The sequence below is a fragment of the Diadema antillarum genome, unplaced genomic scaffold (assembly GCF_040938485.1).
Source record: "Diadema antillarum isolate AM-2024a unplaced genomic scaffold, OU_Dant_1.0 scf00000071, whole genome shotgun sequence".
Lineage (NCBI taxonomy): Eukaryota > Metazoa > Echinodermata > Echinoidea > Diadematoida > Diadematidae > Diadema > Diadema antillarum.
This window is the reverse complement of record NW_027270960.1, coordinates 11,895,155-11,909,112: the sequence shown is the minus strand read 5'-3', so window position 1 is coordinate 11,909,112 and position 13,958 is coordinate 11,895,155. Positions and strand designations below refer to the sequence as shown.

At 40.4% G+C, this 13,958-nt stretch overlaps 1 protein-coding gene across 1 annotated transcript in view; it reads right to left on the bottom strand.

Annotated features, from left to right (window-relative positions):
- Window positions 1-13,958, bottom strand: part of LOC139717094 (long-chain-fatty-acid--CoA ligase ACSBG2-like) — a 41,346-nt gene that overhangs the window by 13,008 nt on the left and 14,380 nt on the right. The window contains exons 4-8 of the mRNA XM_071628600.1: window positions 12,994-13,082; window positions 9,795-9,996; window positions 8,213-8,362; window positions 4,035-4,202; window positions 3,002-3,183 (exon numbers count right to left, since the gene is read on the bottom strand). Coding sequence (XP_071484701.1) covers window positions 3,002-3,183; window positions 4,035-4,202; window positions 8,213-8,362; window positions 9,795-9,996; window positions 12,994-13,082 — 791 coding nt within the window. The remainder of the gene's footprint in view (window positions 1-3,001; window positions 3,184-4,034; window positions 4,203-8,212; window positions 8,363-9,794; window positions 9,997-12,993; window positions 13,083-13,958) is intronic.

Sequence of the window (13,958 nt, the reverse complement as noted above, 5' to 3'; positions counted from 1 at the left end):
CAGGCATTTTGAGAACATTTCAAATTTCAATGATTTTTTTGATGGCACAACATGAAGAAACAAGCAAGAATTAACAAACAAAAAAGAAGACAAATGCTTGAAATGAATAAAAGAAAAGTTTAAAAAGTCTGGAAGCAGAAGGTTTGTGAGGAGCAAGAACAGACTCAAACACTACCAGAAATATCCAACAAATGACTGACATGTACAAGTATGTGTTGAACAGAAAGATTTGGAAAATCAAGTGTAAGTTTACAATTCACACAGAACGGAACAGAGAGAAGCTAGTGAAAACATGCTCTTGGCAAATGCATTATAACATGAAACATGTGTTACACTGATTTTAGAAAGAATGTTAAAAGCTGCTGATTTATCATGACATTTCTCTACACATATCACTGTAAATGATGCAATACGTATTGGTGTTCAAACTGAAATATTCAACATGTATAAATAGTTTCGAAATGTTTCTTTACACAAAGAAAATGTGTGCATAAAATCTGAAGATTTGAGACGTAAGAATCTCAGAATGAATTAGATATGTTTTTATATGATGAGCTATCATCAAACAAAAAGAAATATTTTTTATGAATATTTTATGACTAAAACAATGTCATGTGTCTCATATCTAGTCTCACACTACAACAACAACACAGAGTATGGAGGTGGCCTTTAAAAAGATGTACGGACACTAGCAGCGAGATTCTTGTCAGAGACCTAGAATCAATATGCAATGTTATTACCTACATGCTCTTGCTTGTGATTCGCTTGTTTGTCTGATTTTATAACATTTACATTGCCATAGACCATACTAACATTGTTATTAATCACATCAATGTGCAAAATATGACAATAATTTGTAACAGGTCTATAATTGTTTAACTTTGCAATATTTATCACGTAGGACTTGCAAATCATTTAAATCCTTTGGATAGGACTGTTTCATGAAAATCTTCTGATGACCATGATTTGCTTCAAAACAGGGATTGAGTGAAGTGCCAAGTGAGAGGTCATTTCACTGACTTAACTCACACATCATACTTTCCTGCTTTGATTGTGGTTGATTGTGATTGATTGTGGTTGACTGTGGGCAAGTGGGATTTAATCAAGGCAAAACAGTTTAGATTTCCATCAGTCTAGATTAGCTTTGCATGTTTAGACATACAAACGTCTGAATCTGATTAGCGTTAACTGATTACTGTCCATGAAGTAATACAACTATCTTATCACCCTTTATCATCTGATAAACCTGTTTGTTGCGACAAATAACTCTGGGGTGCCAGACATCAAAGGTTAACTCTCGTTCACACAGTGTCACAGAAAAAGGACATTTCCTTTTATCACCTTTTAAAAGAATGATTCCTCTTGAGGGAACAGAAGAAATGTTAGCTCACTGATACTATTCACAGGTAAAATAATGGCGATTTTAGCTGTTTGAAGTCAGATACAGGTCTTTGGGTTTTAAGGTTTCCTCCAACACACTAACTGGTTCTTGTTTGAAGTTTTCTTGCAAGCAATCTTTTGGGATGCAAGCTCCTATTCTCCCTGCCCTGTCATCAATTTCAAATATCTTATGAAAAACTACAAAGCACTCTGTCAAGAGCCTACCATGGATATCCAGTTTTTCGTACCTTCCTGCACAAATTGACAATTTGAAGTTAAAGGTGACTTTCTGCATACACGGCAGAGTTTCATGAAAACTTGTCACCTCACTGGCAGCTGTTTAAAGCTACTGAAATCCTTGCATCTGATTGGCCGAGAGCAAATATGTCAGAGAAAATCACAGACAAAACACTTGATGAAATGTTCCCCCCCCCCCCCCCCCCCACACTCATATTCCACGGCATCAATGCCTGATGTTTTGACTACTACCAGCAGATGATGTAGGATTAAAAACTGAACAAGATAGTGAATTCACTGTGAAGGACAAGCAGGGAAAGGCCATGAATGAGGGACGGGGACATAGCGTGGCAGTGGACCGGTTACAATTTGATCTTGAGCTGTCTGTGACTGCACACATGGTCGGCGTGTGTCTGGCTGATAAGATAACGACATCAACGTCTGCAGCGGAATTGAGACACTGCTTATCGATACGTGTACAGATATTGTCTGTCATTGAATAAACATGCATGAGCACGAGTATGAAGGTATGTAATGATTGTCTACAAATTTGCGACCCATGCATCCCTTCGTCGTATCTTGACCTGTTCCGTACAGGAACCTGGTGGCATGTGTATTGAGTCCATGGGTATCTCAGAATTCAGTATGGAAGGGGCTAAATGCAATGTTGAAGTGTGAGAATTCTGTCCTTTTGCAGGTTTGAGTTAAAATCCTGCATCATCTAAAGTTGATTTTTTGGTGAAAGAAGCTAATGTTCACTTGTGGAATATGATGAAGAGCTTTTCATTACAGATAAACCAGCTTGATGGTACTTCTGAATGCTGGGCTCCTACTACCCAGGAATTCACTAGGCAAGCCACAATTGGCCATTAGCAGCTGATCATGGATTTTTTGTTTATGTCTATCATAATTTGCGCCACAATTGAAATTGTGGTCTTGGTGATCTTATCATATCTTATCAGATCTTAAGGTCAATTACTGGCAATCGTATTGATTGTAGAAAAGTTTTGGATGGTTCAAACATTGTCTACGGTCACTGGGCTGGCCACAACTGACCTCAAAATCTGCTAAGATCACCACAATTGATCTATGATTACAACCATGATTTGAAATGTGGTGCAAATTGTGCTACACATTATCAAAAATTCCATGATTAGCTACAAATGTCAAATTATGGCATGCATAGTGGATTGCAAGACAATGGGAACCCAGCATAGGCTGCATGTTATGGATTTATGATGCACTGAATGATTCCAAAGTATTCAGATATAAGCAAAGCAAAATGAACATTACAATGGCCTAAAAGAAAGGGCAAGCATGACTCTGTGATATTCTTTTCATTTTGCTGAAGACGGAATGTTTGTTCTCGTGTATGATATCTTACCCATTTGCCATGGCAACGTTGCCTCTGTAGCCGATGTCCTTCGCCCAGGTGGCTACACGCTTCTTGATGCCCGTGACCGACGCAGAAACGGACCGCAACTTTTCGTGAATCTTCTCCCAGACTCGAGGGACGCCCAGGAATGCCGTCGGACGCACTTCTTTCAGGGTATCTACGAGGGAGCCCTACTCGCGTAGGGAAAAGGGGGAAGTAAAATCAATGCATTCAGGAAGACATGCTCTGGCTTTGACACATGCTTACATGTTTTCATTTAGAAGGAAGGAGGGGCTTCCCTGGGAATGCCCATGGTCAGAGGGAGATTTCAAGAAAATTAGCTTGTGTAGCTGAATCATGTATCTCAAAACAAATGAGGTAGAGTACACGCTATTTAGCTTCTCTTGTTGGTTTTCTCAGTGCTACACCTTACTAACTCAACATTTATTTCTTTCTGCATGTATTCATGGAAAGAGTAACAAAATATCTTAGCATCAAGTATGACTTTCTCCACTTCCTCCATGAGTTTTTCTCCCTATTCGAGTTAGTTAACATCAATACCAGGTATATGAAGAGACAGACAACTAGGCAACGCTCATCTTATACTTTTTTTTTTTTTGGTTAAATAAACAGAGCAACTAGGCATCCTTCTAATTTTACAATTACTTGTTTCAGCATCATCCATGGTAGGCAATTAAACTTATGCAGACAGGCTGTCTACCTACATAAAAATTGTTATAATGTACACACATCACAAAAGAGAAAAGTGTTCACTCTCCTTTTATATTCGGTTCTCTCCATGTCTCTCTAATAAAACTCTCCCTTTTTCTCTCATCCAATGTAATGGTACAAGATAGACAGCTAGATAGATAGATAGATAGATAGATAGACAGTGAGAGAGAGCTGACCTTATTCATAACCACTTTTTCATCCATTTTCTTTTGGTTTCCACTTTGTTTAATTCTATGGACGCCATGATCCTGTTTTCAATGAAATATTAAGACTTATATCACTTCACCCGGTGAGGATGAACGAGTCTTACCTTGAGGGCATCCGGCTGGGCGAAGTACGTGGTTCCTGCAAGGTGCAGCGGGAAGTAGATGTCGAAGACTTGGGCGGCGACGTGGCTGAGGGGGAGATAGCTGACGACTTTGTGAGTGCCGAAGGGGATGTCGACCTGGGTCAGACACCGGTGGGAGATCCATGTGTACTGTAACCATGACAACGGGAGGGAGATTTTGGAAGACAAAACAAAGAGGATCCAGTCAGCTTCATCCTCATCATTATTCTCATCATTGTTGTGATTCTTATCACTACTTTCAATCATCACTATCATGAAGTCAGAAGTGTTATTCATTTCTCCTACTCCTTTATTGTAACTAAACTAACTCAACTGTCATACACGTCAAAACAATTCAATTGCATTACTCTAACACTTGCAATCCTGATCTTGGAACACCAGGCTAGGAAGCCAGTTTACAACGTACCACACAAGGAATATTGCACAAGAGAAGAGGGAACGATTATGTGCACATGTCTCCAATGCAGAGATATTTTCCTCTGGGTTTGACTTCATTAGCAAAAGCTGCTTACTGGTGGGATATGGGGTTAGACTACAGAAGGATGACTTCAAGTAGGGATCACTGTACATAGCTACATTGTACATCATATTCCTGAGAGAGTAATTCTTGATAAGTGGATGTGTTCTACAGGCCTGAAGTAGATTGAGTCTGTCATTTCAAATGATAGATTGAGTAACAAAAGTGTGCCACAAGCATCCAGCCAGGGAGAGTTGGCACATTACACTGTAGTTGTATAGTCTTCAGTTACTCTACAATGTGTACTTGTACATGTGACATAGTGTAGCAATGATTACCTTAAAACCACATAGGTTTTGTAGTCATAGAAAGTATGTCATACCGTATGATGAAAAATGCAACAGCCAGATTTGAAAGTTGGTCAACGACACAGACTCAGTGCTATCATCAGTAATGATCTAATCTAATTTGCATGTAAAAGTGCAACTGATGTCTAGTGTCCTGCGAATGTGTGTAGTTTCATGGCATCTACCCCAAAGGAGAGAAGTTTCTAATCATTGCTCATACTGGCATTACTTTACAACAAATTCTAAGAACTCAGACCCAGTTTAGAGAGTATGGTTTTCACTAGTGTGGATCACAATACTGCAATCTTGTAGTTTCGAGAGCTGGCTAAATAAATAGAATAAATGTCGAGCACACACACGATGATCAATGAGAACTCTACTACGGAAGTGTGCGCACTTCAATTGGAAAGTGTTCCTTGCCGTAACTACCACATGATCTGCATCTGAAACCTAATATCCATAAATAGTGACATCGCAACTCTGGCATACAGGCAATGAATCAAATAGAAGATGTGAACAATCCTTTTATTTCTCCATCTATATCCATGTTTTCCTTCCTCCTCCTAGTTGAAGCTTTGCCAGAAGGAAACACCAAACCCTCACCTTAAAGTCACAAGACACTTTTATTTTCTTCGGATTACAGGGATGGCATAGTTTTGGTTGAGACCTAACTTCAGGTTTCTAACATTTTTTGGAGAGATAACGAGAATCCTCTTTAATACAAAATATGAAAGAGCATGTAATTCCAAGAGGGACTCAACGTTTATTTGATAAAAATTGGTTTTGAAATGGCTGAGATATCCAAAATAGGGCAACCCTAATAAAAAGTGAGACCCACCTTTTACTAGGATCGCTTTATTTTACTTTATTTTTGGATGTCTCAGCCATTCCAAAACCGATTTTCATCAAATAAACTTTGGATCCCTCTCAGAATGGTATGCTCTGTATTATTTCATAAAAAGGTTTCTTGGTATCTCACAAAAAGTTGAAAGCCCAATCTTAATCTCTAATACTACTATTATAACAATATTATATTGATGGAAAAGCAGAAGACCACGATCATAAGCAGCAGCTTGACTACACCATCCCTTTAAATCTCTCAGCCTGAGAAGATTTCTACTTTCCTATAAATTCGTGGGAGTTTCAATACAGGATACCTACATTGTACACTGTATACCTTCTCCTTTGTTTTTATCACCTAAAATTGGCTATTGGCACATTATGGAAAAATGTTGCTGGTGTTAGCGACTGCTCATGGGCTCTCTATTGCATATGGTTTCACATCGACCTACAAATCATATGACCAACAATGTACATATCTCCGAGGGTCAGAGTGACTGCAACAGCAGCTTTTAATCAACCTTCAGTGTATCACGTCTCACAAACACATGCATAGCATGGGGCACAAAGTTCACAAATACAATTCGAACAAACACGAAAATCTGTTGACTGTATCAACTCCCAAGCCCACACTCCTTTCTCCCTCTCCTACCCTGCCACCCCCTGTACTTTAAAGGTTCTCTGAAATACAAATGCATTAACGATTTGTGTTGATTTATGATACCCTCAACATCACTTTTGCTGTGAAATGGATATCTAGAAACATTCCATATATTTTAAACTAATTTTTCTTCTATTTTGCATGTTTCTGTGATATTGACGGTGACTATTACACAAAATGCATAGTGAGGGAACACCCAAGTTATGCTGAGTCGAGGGGAACATGCATTCCCATTTCTTTTGTTAATCATCATAGTACCTTCTAAAGCAATGATTGACAGATAAGGTCAAAACCAGAATCTTGGTTCAAAAGGTTTTTTGTGGACGTTTCCTAGTAATCTGCAGAAAAGTCATTTAAAACTATAATTGTATATAACAAATGTAATGTTTCTAGATATCCGTTACACTGCAAAAGTGATGTTGAGGGTATGATTAATCAACACAAATCAACATGCATTTGTATTTCACAGAACCTTTAAGAAAAGCCTGGCACTGGGAAACCAACATCCTGGCACAAGTTCCTGGGCAAGCAAAGGGTGACATCAACAGGTGTTCATGAGAAATACATGAACTCATCACTGCATACATGTCAGACTTCCCAACCTTTCCGACTGAAAAATAGAGATGATTAAGTGGCTTTGGCTCACAAGTAAGAAACAAAGAACAGTTCCTATAGGAGTGTGGAGTAAAATTATAAAGAATAATGCCTCCTGCGACACTTCGTGGCGGAGGCATAAGAATAGGAAACTCTTCCCAAAACAAGAGCTGGGAATTGTCAAAGTTCTGATTCTTTCTTCAAAATTCAGAATAGTTGGGAGGTCTGCATGTATTACCATGTGCTTTGGTAAAAAAGAAAAGAAAAAGAATGTACTAGTCATACATGAAAGGCTGCTGATAGATACAACACTCACAGACATTCAAGGACACGCAGCAGTATACTATTTATAAATCTATTGTGGGGTTCCCTGGCAGGCATTGCCTACAAAAGAAATAAAGTCCATGTAATAAACTTCAATGTTATATGGGTACACAATGTATGGCCCTAGCAAAGAACTAATCCCATTGGTCCCAAATTATGTGGGAAACAAAAATGCACAAAGAGGGCATGATCTTTATTAAAGTCTTGAATAACAAACAACCATCTAAAAATCCTGGCCCCATTGTAGCAGATTCACAGACTTTCCAGTCAATCATGATTCATAGAAAACATACGATTCTTTGAGTAAACCTCAGTCTCTCTTCAGCACAGAAAATTGGCCCTGGATCAATTACACTGAAGAAAACTTTCAAGATTATTACATCCTGTATTACGTTCATCGATCTCCAAATTTTGAATCACAATAGATTTTCTCTAAGAGTCCTGTTCCAGGCGGAAGGAAAGGTGGGTAATTGAGTATTTTCAACGAGAGAGAGAGAAAGATGGGGGGGGGGGGGGAACGAGGGGGAAAGACAAGAGAAAGAGGAAAAAGAAAAAAAAACATATATTCCATCAAGAAACATATATGGAATTCTAGGATCTGCGATATTTTGTGAATCTTACAGCTGGCTGTCAAATAGGCACAGTGTGCTGTAAACCCAGAAATATTCGCACCATGAAACTTTCGCATATCGGAGCCGACAGCCTCTTTTACATCATGAAACTTTCTGGAATTGCCACTGCATTCAATACACTGTGTAGACGAAAACTTTCGCGAAACTTAATTCCTCGCGAAATTTGCGAAAGTTTCATGCATGCAAAAATTTCTGGTTTAGTGACACCAACTGAAGACACAAGTATGCCACAAATTCTGAGCATACTGAGGGGACGAGGGTCAAAGGTTAATTCAAAGGCTCACATTATCATGGCTGATCATGACTCCCTTGGGGTTGCCCGTTGTCCCTGAGGTGTAGATGAGGGCGCAACAGTGGTTTGGGGCTTGTGTCTGCATGATAGCATCCAGTTCATCGTCCGTCATGTAGGAGCCCAGCTGTAGGAAATCTGACCACTGACGTGGAAAAGTATTAAGAAACAATTTAATACATTCAGTCAGTCAAACTCAAAACATTCCAATTTTGCTGAAAAGTGAGAGCAGGAAGCAAAAAAGCTTTGAACCCCAAACTTCACAGAGGCCAAACTCCTTTAACCTTTAAACCAACACACTGAGACCAAGACCCCGTTTACAGTGCGGGGCTGAGCCGAACCGCGGCCAAGCCGCGGCCGAGCCCAGCCTCAATTGCGAGGCCGAGCCCCGCAATTTTGTCCGTTTACACTACCGGGCTCAGCCGCGCTTTTGATTTAAACCTTTCAATTTTTTGTTGTAGTGGCGCTCTGCTTGTAAACAAACGCAATTTGGTATTGTCTGGTTTTCAGACCCTTTGCCAAATGAATTCCGTGGCGATGAAGTCGCCGTTCGGGCAAAGGCCTTTGCCGAAGGAAAAAATCCTTTGCAGGACAAAACCACCTTATACTATACTAGTTTTTGACGTTGAGGGGGTTAATATCCTGAATAGTGAAATAGTACAGGCAGAGGGTTTGGAAGCCAGACTAAAATTGGCCGCGCATTTGGCCCAGTTTGCGTTTACACTGAGAAAAGGCCGGGCTCGGCCGTGGCTCGGCTGCGGCCGAGACCACCTCCAGAGCGAGGCCAAATGCGAGGCCAATATTGGCCCCGCATTTGGCCTTTTGCGCGTTTACACTGAAGCGGGGCTGGGCCCAGCCGCGGCCGAGCCTCGCACTGTAAACGGGGTCCAATAGAGTACCAAAGTGATGATGTCACAGTCTTTTGTTATAGCTTGGATTGGAATCGGGTGAGAGCATGTGGTTAGTAACAATAGTGTTCAGAGACCTGGCCAGGTGAGCTTGTTTAGAACCAGTTTCCATGGCAATGAATGGCTTTGACATCAGACTCTGGTATTCCATATCTAGAAATATTTGAGGAATGCTGTTGTCACAGATAGTGCCTTATTGTAGGAATTACACAAAGCAAAACCATAGAATCATAAAATGAGCAGGTCATGGACATTCTTTGGTACATATGTTTTTGTTTGTATAAATAGCCTCTACCTTTTTAGACTCTAAAGGCAAAATTCTTACACAGATGTAATAAGTGCAACTACTTATCTATTCATTTTTTCAGTCTGAAAAGGTCTCCCATAAAACAACTATTGAAATTTCTCTTTGCTTTTACCACTATATGACTAGCACCAATGACAGGCACCAATGATCATTCAGAGATAGCTCTGATCAATTGAGTGACTTTGTTCATTCAGTTGTGGCTTGACGTCACCATTGCATACTTTAGCCGTGTGCACTCATTCAGTTACAATCAGTTTACCAGTGGTATAGTCAGGCTGAAAAAGGAGGAAGTTATGCAATCACTGACAGGTATGATACGGTACTAAATATGAGAGAGAGTGTGTGTGTGTAGGGATACTCACGGTGTAGACATTGTCCATGGGTTTCTCAATGGTGCCCGTGTACTGTACCACGGCCTTGAGGTGGGGAAGCTGGTCCCATACCTTGAGGATCTTGTCAAGCTGCTTGGTGTTCTCCACCACTATCACATTGGCCTTGCAATTCCCGGCCACGTACTGGCAAGCCTCGGGGGAGTTTGTGGTGTAGATGCCAACACCAAACCCTCTGAATGGGACCAAGGGGAAATACATGTACGCTAAAGGCAGGGTTCACAGTGCAGTCAAATTGTTAGGATACAGGAATGTGACCTACAACGAGTTTATGGTATACACCAGATAGCAGGAAACTATGATGGCATGTAATCATAGCAACAGCAACAGGAGTTACACCAACTCAAAAGTGACGATTACATCTTGCTATTAGCAATCTCTCGCTTGAATTGGGGATATCATTGTCATGCTCATACTGTTAATTACTGAGCACATTATAACAGTGATTTAGTAGTTCTATAAAGTTTACATTCAACATCACCTGGAACTCTTTTTGGACAGGACCTGGACAAATACATGTACTACCCTGAACCCATTTTGGATGTTTTTTAAGAACTTTTAGATGAAAAAACAAAGAAAAGAAAAATAGCATCAATTATCAAAAAGCATGTTTATTCTTAATATGCCCATTGAGTTACAGCCAGCGTCACAGTGCTGACCTGAAAGTGACATATTCATTGGGAGACAAGGGTGAAATGAAGCATGATAAAACAAGAGACCCGCGGGTCTAGCGCTCACCTGAGTATCGCAAGTTCACCTTTCACGCAATCACTAATCTAAATTATTCACAGCTCTACCAAAATTTGACGAGGCATTCTCAAGTGGAAGATGAAAATGTACAATAAGGGCCCAATTTTTTCAAGATTCCTTAATTTGGGGGAATTGGGGTCCCCTGGGGCCCTCTGGGTGGGGCATGGTGCCCAGTTTGATAAATTGAGATCCTGACCACCTAGGGATGCTACCTGCCAAGTTTGACAAAAATCCATCATGAGGTTTTCAGGAAGAAGATGAAAATGTACAATTCAGGCCCCCATTTGGACCCTTCCAACCACCCCCCTCCCCCTACCCCCAAGAGGGGCACCCCTGGATCTCCTATGAACAAACTTGAAACTACAGTCATTAATGTACTCACTCATAGTATTATCTCAGCTCTATAACTTCTGATTCTAGAGAAGATTTTTAAAGATTCCTTCATTTGGGGGGTTTGGGCCCCCTGGGGGCCCCCTGGGCGGGGCATGGTGCCCATTTTAACAAATTGAGATCCTAACCCCCTAGGAATGCTACCTGCCAAGTTTGGTGAAAATGGGTCATGGGGTTCTCAAGAAGAAGATAAAAATGTACAATTTAGGCCCCATTAGGACCCCTCCTCACCCCCACCCCCCCCCCCTGGGTCCCAAGGGGGGCACCCCTGATTCTGCCATGAACAAACTTGAAACTACAGTCATCAATGTGCTAACTCATAGTATTAACCTAGCTCTATCACTTCTGGTTCTAGAGAAGAAGGTTTTTGCGGATTCCTTAATTTTGGGGGGTTTGGGCCCCCTGGGGGCCCCCTGGGTGGGTCATGGTGCCCATTTTAATAAATGGAGTTCCTAACCCCCTAGGGATGCTACCTGCCAAGTTTGGTGAAAATGGGTCATGGAGTTCTCAAGAAGAAGATGAAAATGTACAATTTAGGCCCCATTAGAACCCTTCCCCACCCCCCTCCCCTGGGTCCCAAGGGGGGCACCCCTGATTCTGCCATGAACAAACTTGAAACTACAGTCATTAATGTACTAACTCATAGTATTAACTTCGCTCTATCACTTCTGGTTCTAGAGAAGAAGATTTTTACAGATTCCTTAATTTTGGGGGGTTTGGGCCCCCCTGGGGGCCCCCTGGGTGGGGCATAGTGCCCATTTTAACAAATTGAGTTCCTAACCCCCTAGGGATGCTACCTGCCAAGTTTGATGAAAATCGGTCATGGGGTTTTCAAGAAGAAGATGAAAATGTAAAAAGTTTACGCACGACGCACGACGGACGACGCACGACGGACGACGGACGACGGACGACGGACGACGGACGACGCACGACGCACGACGCACGACGCACGACGGACGCCGGACGAAGGGCGATCGCAATAGCTCACTTGAGCCTTTGGCTCAGGTGAGCTAAAAAAGAATAAAAATTCTTCACAAGTAAACAAATAAAACTGGGATAATGGGTGATTACAAAACTCAGTGGATGGAACCCAGTCATGCATATAATGCAATCAACTGAGATGAATAGGCACAGATAAAGGTTGTATGCTGATTGCAAGAACTATGTGGCCAAAAAAAATAATAAAGCAATACAATGGATGATGTACACAGTTCTGATATGTGCAATATACAACGTTGTATACATCTGAGTTTAATGTAGTGTCAGATTTTTGGTAGGTTTTTGAACTCTAAACACATAGTATGTTGCATACTAGCATGTCAAAACTGTATTGATTAAATGAAAATAGCACACTTCAGAAGGATTAAATGAAAATAGCACACTTCAGAAGGATTATATTGAAAGTTGAAAGAATTCTGGGGGGGTGGGGGTCGTGTGCGTGTGTGTGTGTGTGTGTGTGTGTGTGTGTTCAGTCAATCATGTAAATGACAGTTTGACAGAGCTGTTTGCCTTAAGAGTGGAAATGCACAGATTTTGTAAACATTTACACACACAATAGCCTCTAAAGCATACACTGCATGTACATGTACAACGTGTAGCACTTTCTGTGTACTTCTGGAAACATTCTAAAGTCTTCATAGAAAATTTGGATAACGGATAAAGAGTGTCCTAGAAGTCCACAGGTTTATTTTTTTAAACAAAATCCATCAAATAACAATTAAAATTTAAACCTACGGCATGTACAAGGTACACATAGCCCATTGTAACAATTTTGTGATGACCTATAGCTGTATGTAATCTATACTATCGTCAAGCGATGTGGTATACTGACAGTTTTCTAGTGCATAAAGGTATAGTTTAATGTTACTGACACAATGATCAGTTGTAAGTGTGTTAGCGTGAGAGAGTTTGTACAAATCACTTGACAACTTTAATGGCTACCATCATTTCCGTTCTATTTAAGCATGACAGGGCGCTTTATACATGTATCTTTTGCTGGTGCCAAGTTAATTCTTCTGACAGTGAATCTTACCCTGCAAACATGGCACCCATATTTGCCAAGAACCACTCCGGGGAGTTGAACCCGATGATTCCGACACCGTGAAATCGTTCCAACCCAAGCTGTGATGCAGACAAGAAAAAAACATACAAACATATCTTTAACCCCTTGTGTGCTTTGAGTGTTGATTGGAAGAGAAAAGCGCATGGCATTGTATACACTGTCCAAAGTCCATAGCACAAAAAAGGGTTAATGCACTTAACACACATAGGGCAATTGTGTTAGATTATGTTGCCATGTACACTGTATACTGATATAAACCACACATTCATTCACACAAAATGACAACATATTCTGGTTTAATATGTGTAGCCTTCGTGTTAAATTCCACTCCATATTGAACTTCACTTTTCAAAATAACCAGAGTGATATCAGACAATTGGAATGTGAGAAATTTCATTGAAATAAGACCATTAGTCCTCTTATTCAGGAAATAGTTATTGACTTTGAGGGAAGTTTCAATTTTTATTTTTTTTTACTGATTAAAGGGGATTGGTCATAACCTCAGATGTGAACAGTCTGACCTGATGAAACTATCAAGGTACCATTTCCCCCAGTTTACTGAAAGCATAAAAAAGTGTCAAAAGAACAATAATTAGGGCCAACAATTTGGCATACCGCAACATTTTCCCCTGAAAGTCATCATCACTCAATTATCGCTTCTCTACAAAATTTGATGCAAAGGAGTCAAGTTTTTCAAGTGATTTCAAGCCAAACATGAAAATTCAGTGAAAATTTGTTTGTAAAAAAGGGTGAAACTTTGTAATTTCATAACTTACCTATCTCTATTTCTAACCTGACCCAACTAACCCCTATCTCTTCTACCCCCCCCCCACAACAACAAATATGGTAATAATCACATCTACAGTGTATGACACAAATATAACACTTCAAAGGAATGACTCACAAACGATGCAGAAAGTTTAAAACTAAACTTT